The sequence below is a fragment of the Saccostrea echinata genome, unplaced genomic scaffold, assembly GCF_033153115.1.
Source record: "Saccostrea echinata isolate AGI-Se365-2 ecotype Australia unplaced genomic scaffold, CSIRO_AGI_Sech_v1 ptg000015l, whole genome shotgun sequence".
In the NCBI taxonomy this organism is placed as follows: Eukaryota; Metazoa; Mollusca; class Bivalvia; order Ostreida; family Ostreidae; genus Saccostrea; species Saccostrea echinata.
The window spans coordinates 3,491,550-3,510,000 of NW_026889764.1; the positions used below are offsets into that span (position 1 = coordinate 3,491,550).

The window sequence follows — 18,451 nt, forward strand, 5'->3', positions numbered from 1 at the left end:
TTGTAAATTTACACCACATGAGGATGCTTACTTATCAGTATGTGCTGTTCTTGACAAGAATTCTAAAGGTATTTCCTTTATATTGCATATAAAACTTTGACCCCATTTTGCGGCCCCATCCTATCCCCAAGGGGAGGGACAATTTTTTAGATAAACACAAATCTAAACTTTATCAGGTAATATTCATACCACATGCGTAACAAATATCAAAATAAACTTTAAAATTTCCTCTCAGTCTTTCATTGATGGGTACTTACATATAGATATGTTCATGTATTTTATTGCGACTTTGCTATACAACAAGTGATATATAGAAAAAATAAATACTAGTATATCGGCCTCATCATCCTAAAAATCCTACATTCTCCAAACACTTCAAATAGAACACATGATTGTTATAAAAAAAATTAAAACAGCACAATATTAGGTGCTTCAACAGTGTGGCACTTTTAACAGGCAGATACATAATTATGTTCCAGTGTCCATTCTGTCTCTTCCTTCGCAAGCTAATTTAAGAGTCAAATAATTATTAATAAATTAAAAGAAACACCACTGAATACTATCTTTCTTAGCATGGCTTTTATATTTAAGTCATTATTAACAACCACTCTTTTCAAAATGAATCCTAATAGTTAAAAAGTAAAAGGCTTATCCTCCAGAAACTGCTGAGAGGAATCCCTCATAGATTGATATCTTTTCAGATGTCAGACTAGATTCACTAATCACTTCCGCTCTTCCTCATGTTGCGTCTATTGAATAACATTCAAACTGTGAAGTCTCTGGAGCTTGGTCAATACGCGAAGTTTCTGGTGCTGGTTCAGTTTGTGAAGTCTCTGGTGCTGGGTCAATTTGTGAACTCTCTGGTGCTGGGTCAATATGTGAGGTCTCTGATGCTGGGTCAATATGTGAGGTCTCTGGTGCTGGGTCAATATGTGAGGTCTCTGGTGCTGGGTCAATTTGTGAAGTCTCTGGTGCTGGGTCAATATGTGAAGTCTCTGGTGCTGGGTCAATATGTGAAGTCTCTGGTGCTGGGTCAATATGTGAGGTCTCTGATGCTGGGTCAATATGTGAGGTCTCTGATGCTGGGTCAAGATGTGAGGTTTCTAGTGCTGGGTCAATAGGTGAAGTTTCTGGTGCTGGGTCTATATCCATACCCTCCTGTGAACTCATGTCAAATTCATTGTCTTCTGTCTTCATATCCTCTCTTCCACTAAGACCTATTGCGCCATTTCCCCCTTCTTCTAGAAATGACCGGACAGTTTGTATAATTTGCCAATCAGATGTAGAGTCCTGACTGGTTTCTACAGAAGCAGAGACTTCTGAAACAGTTTTGACAGTTTCTTGATCAGACGTAGAGTCCTGACTGGTTTCTACAGCAGGGAATTCTGAAACAGACTGGATAGTCTGTTGATCATGCTCAGAGTCCTGACTGGTTTCTACAGCAGAGACTTCTGAAACAGATTGGATAGTTTGTTGATCAGGCACAGAGTCCTGACTGGTTTCTACAGCAGCAGAGACTTTTGAAACGTTTCCTGGATAAGTAGCTGTGGGTTTGGAACTATTTTCCTGACCTGTCACAGTATCATGTGCCGCTTGTTGATGAGCTTCTCTTTTCTGATCTTCTCCCTCAGCAGACACAGTACCTGTGTCAGACTGCGTCCATTTCCTGGCTCGGTGCAGCTGTACGGAGTCGGTGTTTTGGACCTCCTCTAGGAACTGAGCCAGTAATGGGATGGCGCTAATAGTCGCCTCGTAACAGACACAGTCTTCTAATGACTGCTCCGACTCTGACACTGAAAACATACAAAAATAGATGAAAAGAAAAACACATACACCGTATAACAGTTTATAAACCATTCTGGTTTTTCACCCTCAAACTGGATTTAGTTATTGTTTCCAACACTTTTTCATATGTTATAAGCATTCTGAAAGCTTAAAACGCAGATAAATCTGACCAATTTTATCCCTTTTTTCTATCTGGAAAATTAGATAAAGGGTTCTGTAAGGTAGATTTTCATCATCATTTAGCAAAAGGTGTTCTTGGCTGACAAGAAACTGTTAGATTTGGTTTTGAACTCGCATTAAACGATTTAAAAATATAACCAACAAATAACAGAAAACTCCTCTGTAGAAATTAACCGTCCTCAAAAAATAATAGTAAGTAAATTTCAATTGCTTTAGTAGATGCATTTAACTTCATAAAACAATTCATTAACATTTATACCTTGTATTGGCGCCTGATAAGTAGAAAATACGGACAGGGCAGGTTCTCTGGTCAAAATGGTCTTTGACAAGCATCCTATCTCACCCAGTATCTGTAAACAAGTTATACAGCGAATATGAAAGAAATCACTTATAATTACAAAATAAAATATTCTGGATAACTTCTTAGTATTAATTTATTTTGTAAACGTCAGCATTCATTGTTAGGATACCTTTACTGATTAAATGTAAAATCATACCTCTTATTCAGTTCATTTTTAATAGTTTAAATCTGCTTATAATCGGTAATTTGTCAGACTACTGTGATGGACTACAACCCCCCCCCCCCCCCCCCAAAAAAAAAAAAATCAACTAAGAACGTACTAAAATGGATGTAGTCCTTTTTTAACTATTAGATGCATTATTATAATATGGCCAAGAAAAAGTTTTTACTTCTCAACTACATTGACTAAATTTAATCTGTAACTATTACATTATTTGAGTATCTGATATTTTGTGACACAGTACCCTCTTTTTCATATTTTCAGTGTTACATCAGTCTACTGTTATTTTCATATAAGGTTCACCGACCCTCTAATAAGAGAAATAACTCTTACTTTGATAAATCAGGTTAAAAGGCTTTTCTGTCAAATTTTGCAAAAAACAGATTTTTTTATTTTTTGAAAATTTTTAGAGTTTAAGCAGAATTTTACACAAATGGGCAAATAAAAAGAGGAATAATGAACCTTTAATATAAACTTACCTCCAATAATTCCCTCAGATGACAAGGCAGGAGGTAGGGTAGGTACCGTCCACATATGTTTGTGAAGGAGATTCCAGGGTTAGACACTATATAAAGCAGCACTGCCTGAAGCATTAAGGAGAAGACTGGTTTGTTAAGGTAACCCTCTGGTTTCTTCCACGGCATAATATGAAGGCGGATCTTCTCATACGTACTAAAGAGACAAAGCACATTAGCTAATCAAATGGTACAATACAGCTTCCCGAATCGTTTATTATCTTATCAAGATTCTTTTGAGGGGGTAGCCATTGATGTAAACTGACACTACAAAGCATTAATCATCATGTACATGTATATGCTTAAATAATATTAAGTATTTTTGTCTGATGATAGAAATTTCAAACGACTTTAATTTGAATATTAAAGACAACCGTCCTGAAAGAGACCTGAATGCTTTGGGTCCAACAGGAATAGAATCATTATCGTCCACCAACTTCTTTTTGGGTGACCTTGACCTTGTGTTTGGGCCTATTCTGGTGGTGATCAGCTCCTTTCCTTTTTTGCCGCTCAAAGTGTCTACTTCCTGCCCACCATTCACCGCCGTCTCTGACTCAGTATCCTGTTGACTATTGTTAAGTTCGGTTTGGGTAGTAACTGACGAGACCTTGTTGGTAGTCAATTGTGCCACGGCTGACTCATTTTCACAGACATTTTGTCTTACTTTGTCATCGTCTGAGGTTTTAGTTAAATCTGTATTTGTAGCCTTCGTGTCCACACGAATGGTGGAAGAGTTTTCCTCCACGAACCTTTGGTTATCAGATGAACTGTGTGTAGATTTTTCGGATGGCTGCTCCGCCTTTGTTTTTGTAGACCTCTCCAGTGTCCCAGCACTGCCATCCTGGGTATGATCCACGATTTCTTTACTTATAAACAGCTTGTCTTCCTTCTATATGAAAAAAAAAAAATATATATAATTGTGAGTTTTTGTCTCCATGCAAAACTTATTCATAACAAGTGCATACAATGAGTTATCTTTCTTCTTCTTTGACTGTCATTTAAAACAATTCCAGTATAGTTAGATATGACTAGTCTACATTATATTTATTTACTAGAGAATTGCAACAATGTACTGTGGAATCATTAGATTTCGTGGTAGCTCAATTTTTGTGGAATTCGTAGGTACCTCTCATCCATGAATTAAATTCCAACACGAATTAATAAACTATGAATACAAAGTCATATTTCCTTCTGTATGTATAAGAGAATACACGAAGTCACGTCCCCACGAACCAGTAAACTTTAAGCAATCCACGAAAATTGGCCCCCACGAATTTTAATGATTCCACAGTATTTTTAAGGAAAATTTAATTAAATTTTATAAAATTAAATTAAAAGTAACTAATTTTAGCTCAACTTATTCAAAAGACCTTTGAGCTAATTTTAAACACATACACGTTTTTCAAACATACCCATAAAACAAGAAATATTTTTTTCTTCCATTCTTTTGCAGGTGATCGACTTTAAAGACAGAGTAAATCTTTTAATAAATTTCGAGAAGACTGCAATTACAATAGTTTGCAGCTATGTTACAAGTACAGTGATCCTTAATTACATACAACGGGACGTTTAAAAACTATTTATTTTCACACTGAATTGTCTACGGATTTTTCCGTTTGCCTGAGCATGACAGGAGCACACGGCAGGTGTGACCGGTCGACAGGGCATGCATACTCCTCCATGGCACCTGATCCCGCCCATAATGTTTTCAGAGGTCCGTGTTTGCTCTGCTCCAAATTTGTAGTTTCAGTGGACTTTTGCGCTTGATTACTGTTCGTTATTTTCATATTTCATTGGCTAAAATGACTTTAGCTTTTTTATTTTCGACCTCCAAATCAATGAAGTGCAGCATTGTAATTTTACTCTATAATGACCATGTAAATAGCCTTAATCAATGTTCTTCGTTAACTTTTTTAAAAACATATATCATCTAAGAATTAATTTGGCAAAACTTGCTACAATGACCCTATTCCATGAAATATTTTTCTATCTTCCAGCGGAATTGCAATCTAATCATCAAATGTGCAATCAAATACAGTTTGCTCGAGTGGCCATAAAATCAATCTTTCCTTATGAATGTGTGTCAATAAAAATGTTAGCAGTCCGTTTCAAAGAATGTAATTCATAGATGTTCTTCCAGATATGATAAAGGTGCAGTTAAATACATTGCACATGTACCGATTTTCTTATGTGTTCCCAGAAATCATTGCAGTGATAAACCATGCTTTCTTCTAAGAAAAAACCCCCCTATATTTCTTAACGTACCGCGTCGGCCACAACCTCCCTGTGGTGTCCGCGCCCTCTGGTGTCTCTATAGTTGTGAATAATCCAGGGTCGACAATTGGGCAGGGAGACATACTTTATACTGGTTATTCCTACACGTAGAACCTGAAAAACATAAAAAAGGTACCTCATTAAAAAAGATAATCTATGTCCTAAATAAACCCAATCGAAAATGTCGACTAGAAGTAAATTAATTCGACACAAATAAATAACACAGGTAGCTATATGAAAATATTCATCTTTATTTCGAGAGTAATTATTACAAATAACTGAAATAAGGCCCCAATATGTATCATTATGAAGTATATTAAACTCATAATTTCTCAGAATCTATGTAGCATGTCGTCATTGTATGACTGGTCACCATTGTTTGTCCGGAGAAGTCAATGACACCAGATTCTCTCTGCCAGGTCTTTTTGACATCAGTTTAACTTCCATTCAAAATACACTCTAGCAAGACAGATGGAAACTCTTATTCCACTGAATGAAGCTAATGTAATAAACGTGATTTCCTCCGGTTATTTTTACTCCATCCTTCTGCAGATTTAAACGTTTATAAATATGGAGGTGGATTTAAACGTTGTCGTTTTTATATTCAAAGTGAAGTCATCTTCCGACTGTTTAGTTGCAAAGACATAAAGGCAGAAAAAGAAACTATCCCAGTCTTTTCGAAGACGACTGATTGAAGAGATGAAATCAATGACTCTTTGCTCAGCGCGACCTATTACTTTCTTAAACGGATCGACTTCACATCTAACCACATTAACCATTGGAGTCGGCGTATTTATCAATTATAACGATATTTTCAGTAATTAAAATACGTTATATCTATAATAAAACACCAGGAGTGCAATGCCTTCCAGTCAAACGGCAGTAATATCGAGGGTTCTGCACAGTCTAATTTCGAGCAAAAATTATAAAACTTAACTTTTTTTTCAATAATGATTCTTTACACGCATGTTTGTGTTTATGCGCCCGTTAATGGTAGCAATGACATTTCTCTACGTCTTCGCTCATACATTTTTTGACGTGACGCTTTTAGGTGACATTATGCTTTCAAATTGACCGTTGTGAAAAGGTTTTTCAAGAAAAGAATAAAAGAAGACTTTAGTCTCATAGCTCCACCAGCATATCCTAAGTGGGAAACTATGGAATATATACGGAGAAAGGACATAGACTATATAATAACAAGGAAACCATAATATCATTACGGGTCAAGGAAAACAGAATATTCTAACAAAGAAACGATAATATAAATGCATGTCAAGGACAAGCAAAATATTCGAACATAGAGACCATACAATAAATACGGCTCAAGGACAAATATACAGAGAAAGGATAATATGAATACATGTCAAAGACAAACATAATATATCAGCATAAAACCATAGCATACACTACAGTCAACGCGGTTTCCGTATTTACCGCGTGTCCTCGCGGTGTGAAATTGATCGCGGTTTAACACAGGTAACTCAGGTAAAACCGCGTGTTCTCGCGGTACGGGTTCTCAACTAATCCACACCATCGCGGTTTGCGTTATCCGTCTCAGGTGAAAAAATTATTCTCTTCATAGACGCGAGTTACCTCCCCCGACGAGAAAAAACACAACAGAGAAGTAAAAAAAAATTAAAAGGATAAAACCAGTCTTAGCAGTTATTTAGGTCTCCTTTTTATATTTGATTAATTTATCTTTTTATTTCACGCCTCTTTCAAAAATAAAAAAAAGGAAAGAAAGAATGCATGATATGGAGACAACTAAATATATATACATAGACATGTATATACATGTATATATTGAGTGTTCATTTATTGTTCTTAACTTATCCGTAATTATACATATGCATTAAATTTGTAGATCACAGTTATTGATCATCCGACAACTCAATGATTTAATTGTCAAATGAAAACAAATTTTCCTTCATTTAACCATTTTAAATACGTAAAATAGTCGCAATATTAAAAAAAAGGGCTCAGAATAAAATCTTCAAAGGAATGGATATTTTTTCTGTATTCCTTATTCGTAATTCAAGTTTCCTTAAAAATTTTAAACTTGAAAAAGTATGAACGTACAATATGTATACTAGACTTTTTTGAACATGACTTCTAATCTAGTGCGCTTTGTACAGTATTTATACAGTTATTACAAACAAACTATGATTCGGGTGTAAAATATCATTTAAAAAATATCTATCCTGTCTATAAATATTATCATTCAAACTTTAATTTACTTTAGATACATGTTTATTCGTAAATAGCAAGCTTCATCCTATTTTGATTTGAAAATTTAATTAATTTTCGGTCCATAATCAACTGATACTTCAAAAAATCAAAACTGATTCAAAGTTAGTTTAAGTTTTCATTAGTTGATTGTTCTCTAGTGACGGTTACCCTAGTGACTGCCTTCCCATGCTCTGGGCATCACACATTATCTTCATGCATGTGATACCCCTCCCTGAATTTACGGGGTTTTTTTTTATTTAATTACCTTCAATTACAGGCAAAAAACGTTATTAATAGCTCAGAGGATGTTACAGCATGTGCAAATATGCAACATTCGATTTTGAAATTTAATTTACACTGATAAAATACAATTGGAACAGAAGGTTCTATGTGCCCCCGGGCTAGGTTCGAGTTTGTAGTACGCACAGTCAGAACCTTGGCACTGACACAGACAGGAAGTGTTATGTAATACATATACACATACCTCTGCACAACAATAGATTAGATGTGATTTACCTGTGTTGTATACCTGGACATGCAAAATTTTGTGTTCATATTGAATTGCTTCGTGAAACTTGAAATACATCGCAAACTATAAAATAATTTGTCCATTCTATAAGTAGCAAATTATTTCATACAAAATTATCCATTCATTCAATACAACATTAAATTCCCAGCAACTATTAGAAAAATGAAACTTCATTCAGAATTCCTCCAGAATTTGAAAGTTTGAACAAACAGCAAGTGTTGTGCATTTATATGATATAGAAAAATAGATTTAATAAGTATCTCATATTTACATATCGACAACGATAGGAGAAGGGGGGGGGGGGGCTGGGTTTAATCAGGGTGTTCATATTTTCTGATTATTTCAGTAGCTAGTCAGATACAGATATGCTATGTACATTTTGGGCATTTATGAAGTGTGTTGATCAAATAAATATATACAGTATAGTGTAAACATATACATACAGACAAGTTTCCTGAAATGTGCCTCGCCGTTTATTTTAGATTTTTATTCTTATCCCCCCCTCCCACACACACTGCAAACTAATTCTCATGTTTCTCTACCCAAAATTAAACTGTGTAATTTAACACCCACTCCCTTAAACTGATTTAAAAGTTTCAGTTTCGTGGAACCTTTCTCTTTGGTTTCAATAATTACTCTGACAGTCCCAAGTTTTTGAAGATCGCCGACCAATAAAAAAGAAGACTTTTATTGTTTTGTTTTGTTTTTTTTAAATTCTTTATACGAGTATAACGATATTTTTGTGATTTCAGGATTGCCGTTTGATCAGTTGATATATAACCTACAGTTATGTATGATGGGTGATTTTGGTCAAGACTAGCTACTGAAATATGGTCATGTTATACATGCAGTTTTTACAGCTTGAAAACACGGTTATCGTAAAAGGGCTTGATCATCTCATGAATTTTCCGAGAACCCATAGTCTTATTGTGGGCGACCGATAGGATTAGCTACGCCCCACTGCACACGCTGTGATTGTGTAATACATGTACACGTGTTTGGTCAGTTTCAACTTATTTAATTCATGACTTCTCTGCTTAATTATCAGCTGAGAACGCAACCATTTAATTCTTTTAGCTTTATAAAAAGACTAATGTCGACTTCTTTTAGAATATATGAACATGATGAACAGAGCTGTTTTTTTTTTCATTCAGGCCCATAATTCTAACAAATTAGGTGGTGATCAATATCGTTCATTCAAATATTCGGGATTATTGTAAATAAATAACATTTGAACATGTTGGAAGAGGTATTTGGGCGAGATATTTTGTGTTTTCATTTTATTATTTTTTTTTCCAGTGATATACACAATGCAATTTTCAATTCGAAAAAAAAAAAAAAAAACTGCAGTAATACTATATGAAAAAACTATTATGATGAAAAAAAGGGCGTATTATAAATTGGATCGATATATACTACAACAACAAAAAAATTATGTTGAGTTATAGATCTCTTCATTATAATTCAGGTTACTTATTAGAAACTACAACAATGATAATATTTTGATAGAATAAATGCCAAGTATCATTCAAATATCACCCTTTAGACTAAAAAAAAAAAAGATTTTATAAATTATTTCGATAATTTTAAAGCTACATATGGCGTATCTGAGCTAAAAAATAAAAATTCGAGGTTGTTTTAAATTTCTAATATCTACGAAACGCGATTGATTTAAATTTGTAATTTACAGGAAAGTCCTATCTTTATATAAGGTAATAAAACAAATAGAAAGATCTTTTTAATTTTAGTAAGCCTGATATCAGAAATACGCCACATATGACTTTAACATGTTTGAGCCAAATTAAAAAAAACGATCTCATATATTCACGATTAAATATCCTTACTCAATGAGACCGTGACGGTATCCTTACTTTGACATTAAGGATTATCGACTTCACATTGAGTAAAATACGGTATAGCACACCGTCACGGTAATCTCGTGTCCCCGCGATCACCGCGATGAAAAAACCGCGACGGTGTATCGCGGAAAGGATTAAAACACCATCGCGGGGGCGCGGGAAAATACGGGATCCGCGTTGACCGTAGTGTAAATACGGGTCCAGGAAAAACAGAATATAAGAAGAAAGAAAGGATACTATTAATACATGTCAGACAAACAGAATGTACCAACATGGAAATCATAACATAAATACGGGTCAAGAACAGTTTCTCCAAATATGTTGTTGAAATCCCTGTTTACAATATTTTTTTAAAAATCCCACATTCGCTAAGACATCTCAACCGTTCAACTGTGATGTCACAGACTATGACACCGTGTGACCGCGGCAAAGGGAAAATCAAAGAAAATAATAAAGAGAACATTCAATATTTTGTAGTTGGATATGGAATTCATTTCACTCGTGAGACAGGATTTTTCCTGCTTCGCACTCGTGAAAATATCAAAACCTCTTGTTCCACTCGTGAAATACATTCCATACCCAAACTACAAAACATAGAATATCCTCTGGATCTATGTATGTTTCCGATTGCCCCTTTTCATTGAAGCAGTAATCTTTAAATAAAAAAAAAATTAAGATCAATTTCTCATGTAGAATGATTTTATAAAGTATGTCGTATATTCAATCTTGCAAAAAAGTTCTTTGGTTTATCATAATATCTTCATTATTAACACCACTTCCAAATTTTTCTGAGGAGTAACGATAAGGCTTTGCAGAACATTAACTAGATGTCACTATGTATCTTCATGAAATATGGAGATAACGAAAGTATTCAAGCTTAAAGTCCAACAACAATACAAACAACAATTCAAACAACACAAATCGAGAGCAGAGCAAACACGGACCTACAAAAAAAAAAAAAAATCAGAGATGGGATCAGGTGCCATGGAGGAGTGAGCATCCCCTGCCGACCGGTCACACCCGCCGTGTGCTTTTTGTCATGATCGAGAAAAACGGAAAAATCCGTAGACAACTCAGTGTGTAAATAATGGCCTAACTATTAGTATGAAAAACGTCAGTCAGCATTTCACTTAATGACAGGTTGTATTTGCGACATCGACAATAAAACTTGCGAAATGATGACTTCAAATGAGACCGTTGATATCCTTGTTTCATCAACTTGACAATAGCTTTCCTCGTTTTAGAAATTGTTCATACGTTGAGCATGCTCTTGCGTATCGAATCAACTGGGAGACAAAAACCCCATATGCAGGTGATAAGGGTATATTGCTACCTAAGTAAGGGAAGTTGACGATTGAAAAATTGAAGTCATTACGTTTATCATAAAGCTTGATTAGGTTGCCCTTACAGTCCTTAAAATAGTAAAATATCCAAAAATGAAACAGATTTGTCAGACTCTGTGGTATCTTTTATTTCAAGCTCACTGTGATATATCGAGTCGACATATGAATGGAAGTAACTATTGTTAATTGATAATACGTCGATATATCTGAATGTCGAGTTGAAGGCCACAGTAAGTGTTTCCTTCTTCTCATGTATGTTTTTGAATAAATTCTGCTTCATATGGATACAAGAATAGGTCTGCTAATAAGGGGGCGCAATTGGTACCCAGTGGAATTCCAGCAGATTGTTGGAAGACCTGATCTCCAAAAACGATATAGATTTTGTCAATCAGAAACTCAGGCATCTTTTTAATATCAACTTACAGTACTTGTGTGTACAATCAGAGTGTTTTTTTTTTTTCACAAAATAATTTTGCAAATGACCAACGACAAGGTTAGTATGTTTACGAGTTCCATTTTTATTGAAAAAGTAGCTGTCTATGTCAAAAAGGGTGGACTTTCAAATATCATGGGGAATGGTTGTATAAAGTGTTGAAAAGTCGTACGTTTTCATGTTATTGATTTTGTTAAAATTTTGTGATTTCAAATTTTCTAAAAGTTCCTTGGAGTTTTTAAGTATCCGCATCTGATTTACACCACTTCTCGAATATACTGTTGTACATTACTCCTGAAGTTTCTCCTTCACTACTGTTGATATTTTTAAGTGAGGCGTAAAGAACGAGGCTTGGTAGAACATTTACTGGAACCCGCTATGTATCTTCATTTGTAAGGATTTTTGGAATCCAGTATACGTATGGTAATTCAAATTCATTTTGATTGTTGGGAATAATAAAAATATTTAAAACTGACAAATGGTTTTGAAGAATTTCCTCCTTAAAATAGGAGCTACAGGAATAAGTTGGATTACCACTTAAACCCTAGTTCCTCTAAAATACAATTCAAATAATGAGCCTTACAAACAAAGACAATGTTGTTACCTGCTTTGTCAGCTAGGACCAGTACATACTGATCGTATAAGCTATCAAATTCTTGTTTCACTTCTGCATTATCAAAGACAGAAAGATAGATGGTTTTCATACTGCGATACAAAATCGCTTTATGTGCGATTTCCACATCCATACGATACATTTAATCCATTTTGACAAAGGATCAAGGTCTTCTTTTCATATTTGGCCCATCATCTGGCGTAATCTTTTACTGAATTCATAATATTCATGAAATTATGACGCCAGTTGAAAGATCGGGGTTCCCTAAACTTTGGCCATCTTATAATAAGTGATTTAAGGTCCTCATTATTATCTATATTTACGTCACCAGTAATGACGTGTCCAGCAGAACTATAATTGTTGGGTGAAAATGAGTATGAACACGTCGGAGGATTATGTTTCAGATGCTCGATATATAGGCACTATATTTTTTTTTTATAATCAAAAAGTTTGTGAGTAATTGTCGATGTATATTTGTAAGAAATACAAGGCGTGGACTTCAACTTGAAATGTGGGATACAAGAATGGACTTTCTAGATCTGTGATTAAGAATATTACTTATATAAACGTCAATTCCTTTGTTGGTATATTGAAGTATAATGGAACAAACGGGTTATTTAAGCGGTATTTTCTACCGTGAAACGTGGCGGTTTAAAGAGTCTATGGTTTGCAATATCCATAATCATAGATCAGAGCCTGTATTTTGGTGTCGAAGAATCTTAATATGGACTTTCCTTGACTTTTACAAATAGACTATTCAAAACTTTCAAAGGGACAGAGTTAAGTTTGGTGCAAATGTGATGAAAGCTTAATTGTTTATTTACATAAGGTAGTAGGGAATCAAATGAGGCATCGTGTATGATAGGTTTATTGTAAGATATATTTTAGAAGTTTTGGAATTCAGTACTTGGTTGTTCAAAATATTGAAAATAATTGAATTCAATATCTTCGTTTGAAAGTGAACCATATCATTTGATTGCGCATGCTTCGTTCGAGTGTTTTCACTCACGGTATCTATAGGGTGTATTTTCTTTTTATCACTTTAAAGGAGCAACAACTTAAGACGTACTGTGCTACTGCATATTCTGGAAGTGATGTACATCAGATGTGGATTCTCGAAAACTCCAAAGAACTTTCAGAAAATTTAAAATCGCTAAATTTGTCAAAAGTTAGTAACATGAAAACATACGATTTTTGAATACTTTATACAACCATTCCTCTTGATAAATTAAAAAATAAGCTCTTTGATAACAAAGACAACTGCTTCTTCAATAAAAATGGAAGTCGGGAATTTTCGTATCTTGTGATTGGTCGTTAACTACCTTTGTTGAAAATCATTCTGGTTCTGTACAAAAGTACTCTAGCTGAAGTTAATATTAAGAGGATGCTTAAGATCCTCATTGACATTTATGTAGTATTCGGAGGCCAGGTCTTCCAACAAACTTTTGGATTTCGATGGGCACTAAATGTACTCATTTATTAGCCAACCTTTTTTATATTCCTATGAAGCAGAATTTACTGAAAAGCTTCTATACGAGAAGAAAACACTTGCTGTGGCCTTCAACTCGACATGTAGATATATCGACGATTTATTATCAATTAATGTTAATCCCTTCCATTCATTCGCGACTCGATATATCCCAGAAAACTTGAAATAAAAGACAATACAGAGTCTACCACATTTGTTTTATACTGACTCATACTGAGTTTTACTGACTATAGACGATAAAGGCCTACTAACAACTAACAGTAAGACAAACGAAATGACTTCAGCATTTCGAACGTCAGCTTTCCTTATTTATGAAGTAATATCCCACTATCACCTGGATATGGTGTTTACATCTCCGAACTTATTCGATACTCAAGAGCATGCTCCGGGTACGATCAATTTTAAACCGAGGCAGGCTACTAACATGTACATTGATGTTGTAGGAATTTCAACAACCTCGTTTAAAGTCAGCATTTTGTAAACTCTATGGTCGTTATAATGACCTTGTTCGCAAATATAACCTATCATTGGGTCATATTTTGGCTGACATGTTTCATACCAATTGTTAGGCCTTTGTTTTTATACTGAATTTGACTACCTACCGAACACCAAGGGCTCACGGCGGGTGTGACTGATCAACAGGGAATGTTTACCTCTCCAAGGCACCTGATCCCACCTCTGGAATTTATGTGTTTTATGCCCGGTTCAAGATTTGTACTATCAGTATAGATTTTTCGAGATCTATTACTGTTCGTTATCGTCACTTTTTTCATTTACGTGAAGGAAAGGGAAATCTCGGGTTTCTGACAGAACATGTCAACTTTTGGTATTTTCTCACTCACTTTTAAAATAATATCTCTGAAAATATTACTGGTAATTTAATTCAAAGGATATATTCTTTTAGCATTTCGCTGTAATTTCGCTGTAAATGTAATAAACTACTTTGATTACATGACTGTTTGTAAAGGTGACCTTTCCTGGAAGCAGTTTGTTTAAAAGTTAAAATGAAGATAATTTATTATTACAACAGATATCATTTTAAAAAATATTAAAGTAGATAATTAATAATTGCATTTAAATGGACATTATCCAAAAAGCTAGACAAAGTATTTGTCCGAATCATACTCAACCAAAATTAAAAAAAAACCTATCTGCAATATGAATCTCATAAAAGGGGATTATCTTGTATAATCATAAGCCTAGATTACGACCAGTTACTAAGACATATTTCATTACTGTGTATTCATACGGATTACATTCAAGGTATAAATATGACCTAAAGTTGTCGTTTATATGTACATCTGATTCCATAAAAAGCATTTAATTTTAGTTTGTAGACCAAAGTAATCGTTAAGTACTCCAAATTCTCGAATTTTTAACAAAATCGGAAATATTGTACATTTACGACAGCTTATGCATTTCGGGGATTTCCCTAATGAGTTACTGTTCTTAGTTCGAGCCACAATCGCTCCTTATATCTAAATGTTCGATGTCAGTTTGCATCAGGATTAAAATAAGCTTCTATGCTTCCCATCATATTTTCAGTCTTGAATAGTCTATAGCTACATATTCAAAAAAATCCTGTATTAAATCTCGATAATGCATGGCGTGTTAAATTTTTAAATAAATAACGTGCATTGTAAAGGGACATAATACATGTAGGCCCGTCTGATATTATTTACCATAAACAGATAAGTGTTCATGAAAGAAAATCATGAGAACTTTGGTAGAAATATTTCAATTTTATCTCCATTTCTAATGTTTGATGTCCATCTCCTATGCTGTAGTTATTAATGAAAGAAAAAGTGAGCAAGCTCACATACCCCACGCCCCTCCCGCCCCCCCCCCCCAAAAAAAAAAACTCGACAATGCAACACGTAATGAATGGCACAGTGCATTTTAAATACACAGCATAATTCAAAAAGGGGCATTACTTGCAAAAAATCATTACATCAAAACTTCTTGCATATAAGGACATTCAAATCTTTGTATGTTACAAATTTAATTGGGCTGAAATGGAATCAAAATTTATTGGTAATATACAAATCTATACATTATGTCTGAAGTAAATACAAAGTTTCAGGAAATTCAGTGCAGGAGTTATGCTGACAACTGTTATTTAAATTCCTCAGTGATTTCGATTTCTTAATGAGTGCAAGTCCATGTCCAACATGACAATTTACACATTTAAATAATTGATGGAAACAAAATTATGATGTAGTCATATGAATTTGTTCATACACTATACTTATGAAATTATTTAAGGCAAAGCACCAATTTGAGGGGGGTGGGGTGGGGTGGGGTGAGAACTATCCAAGATTGTATGTGTGTGTGTGTGTGTGTGTGTTAAATCATTCATATTTTGATCTCAAAATCAATAGGGCTCTTTTAAGGTAATAAAATAATTCACATAAAATTTCATTACAAAAGCTGATTACAGTGGATTTCCTTATCACCTACCTACATGTACCTACCTGGAAAGTTTCTTCAATAATGGGCAAAACTCTTAAGGTCAAGATCTAGTAAATGAGTTTAGCCTTTCTTCTTGGTGCTTGATTCATTATGACGTCATAATTGATTGCAAATTAATTTTTCCCGTACTTTACGGCTTCAATTGAATTATGTAGAAAATAAAACACTTTTATGGAATTCAATTTGAAATCATGTCATATGTAACCCCGATACCCTTACTCCGTTTAATATCATTTTAAAGTAGAGATCAAGAAGATATGAAAAACCGTTTTCTGAGAGACTGTAGGCAATACTGATACATTTCCTTTGTCTGAGATGGAGAGGACTCCCATTTTTATACCCGACTTTCTTCATTTTTCATTGAAAATGGGCAGTTTATAATATGCTTTTTCCGATGAGTTTACCCCAAAAGTATGTCCGGATACAGCTTATTTTACCAAGCTATATTCGTAAAGGGTCATTAAAAGATTGTGTATCTCAAATTTGAGAAATCTGTGGGTACCTTTCATTCACTAGATCTTGACCTTAAGGCAAAAATAATGGAATCGGAATTTCCTGGTAATGTGCACATCTACACACTGTGAATTAAATATCTGCAAAGTTTAATCAAATTCTGTGTAACAGTTTAAGAGGAGTTGCACTAACAAACTGTTCATCTCTATATTCAAGATATGGCCAAAATGTAAGTTGAAAAGTGCCGAATTTCCCAGAAAAATAAAGGAATCGTAATTTCCTGGTAATATGCACATCTACATACTGTGTAATAAATATCTGCAAAGTTTGACCAAATTCTGTGCAGCGGTTTAAGAGGAGTTGCGCTGACAAACTGTTCATCTCTATATTCATGATATGGCCAAAAATCTAAGTTGAAAAGTGCCGAAATTCCCAGAAAAAATGAAGGAATCGGAATTTCCTGGTAATATGCACATCTACACATTTTGCCCTAAATATCTGCAGAGTTTGACCAAATTCTGTGCAGCGGTTTAAGAGGAGTTGCGCTGACCAAAAAAAAAAAAAAAAAAAAAACAAACAAAAAAAAAACCGGGACTGACTGACTGACACACTGACTGACGGACAGACGGGTCAAAAACATTTTACCTCACGCAACTTGTTGCGTGGGTATAATTAAAACAAAAAGGACTTCATAAATTTCTCAACTGGTCATGTCAGAAATGTTCAATCTGCAGCTTTGATCATTGTGTTGTTTATGAAAGATAAACAATGCCACTACCTTATAAAAACATCAAAATACTAATCATTATGTTTATACATTAAAAAAAAACACTTTTGCATTTGTCATCTTAATGATAGAGACATGACACACAGCAATTTGCTAATTGGTGGTTTGGATATAAACACGATTGAATTGATTGATTGTATGTTGTTTTACGTCCAGTTCGAGAATATTTCCCTCATATAGAGACGCCACTATATACCGATGAAGGGCTTCAAATTTAGACTTTTACTCGGCACTGAGGGTCAGTGAGCATTCTTTATCGTGCCTACGTCTACCTTGACACGGGGCCTCTTTTTTAAGGTCTCATAAAAAGGACCTGCAACTTTCACTTCAAAGTGCCGAGCGCTTGGCAAAGAAACAGTTGTAAGCTAAATTTTATCGATTTAGGTCAGGAGCGGCCGTGATTCGAACACACGACCTTCCGCTCATGGAGCGAGCGCTCTACCGACCGAGCTACATGATCGGCTGTTATAAAAACAACAAGAGGCCCATGGGCCACATCGCTCACCTGAGCACATTGGCTAGGAGAAAAAAAGCAAAAATCGGTTCAGTATTGAAAAATTTACAGGGGGGAGGGGGGAAATTTTAAACTACCTGATGATGCTTTCATATCAATATAACGAATGGCTTTGCTATCCTTGAGCAGAAGAATTTTTCCCATACATTCATTTGTAAAAATTTAATCCTCCATTGTGCCCCCACCCTACCCCTGGGGGCCCTGATTTGAACAAACTTGAATCTACACTACCTGAGAATGCTTCCATTTAAATATGACCAGTCATGACTTTGCTGATCTTGAGAGGAAGAATTTTAAAGTTTTTTCTATATACTTTTATGAAAAACTTTGATCCCCCATTGTGGCCCCATACTATCCCCCCGGGATAGTTGACTTGAATCTACACTACCTGAGGATGCTTCCATATCAATATGACCAATCATGGCTTTACTGTTCTTAAGAAGAAGATTTTTAAA

The 18,451-nt window shown here is 34.8% G+C and overlaps 1 protein-coding gene across 1 annotated transcript in view; it reads right to left on the reverse strand.

Annotated features, from left to right (window-relative positions):
- Positions 1-258: 258 nt before the first annotated feature.
- LOC133187997 (general transcription factor 3C polypeptide 1-like) overlaps positions 259-18,451 on the reverse strand; it is a 145,013-nt gene continuing 126,820 nt past the window's right edge. Inside the window, exons 38-42 of the mRNA XM_061323387.1 lie at positions 5,267-5,389; positions 3,391-3,890; positions 2,966-3,158; positions 2,225-2,315; positions 259-1,793 (exon numbers count right to left, since the gene is read on the reverse strand). Coding sequence (XP_061179371.1) covers positions 739-1,793; positions 2,225-2,315; positions 2,966-3,158; positions 3,391-3,890; positions 5,267-5,389 — 1,962 coding nt within the window. The 3' untranslated portion in view covers positions 259-738. The remainder of the gene's footprint in view (positions 1,794-2,224; positions 2,316-2,965; positions 3,159-3,390; positions 3,891-5,266; positions 5,390-18,451) is intronic.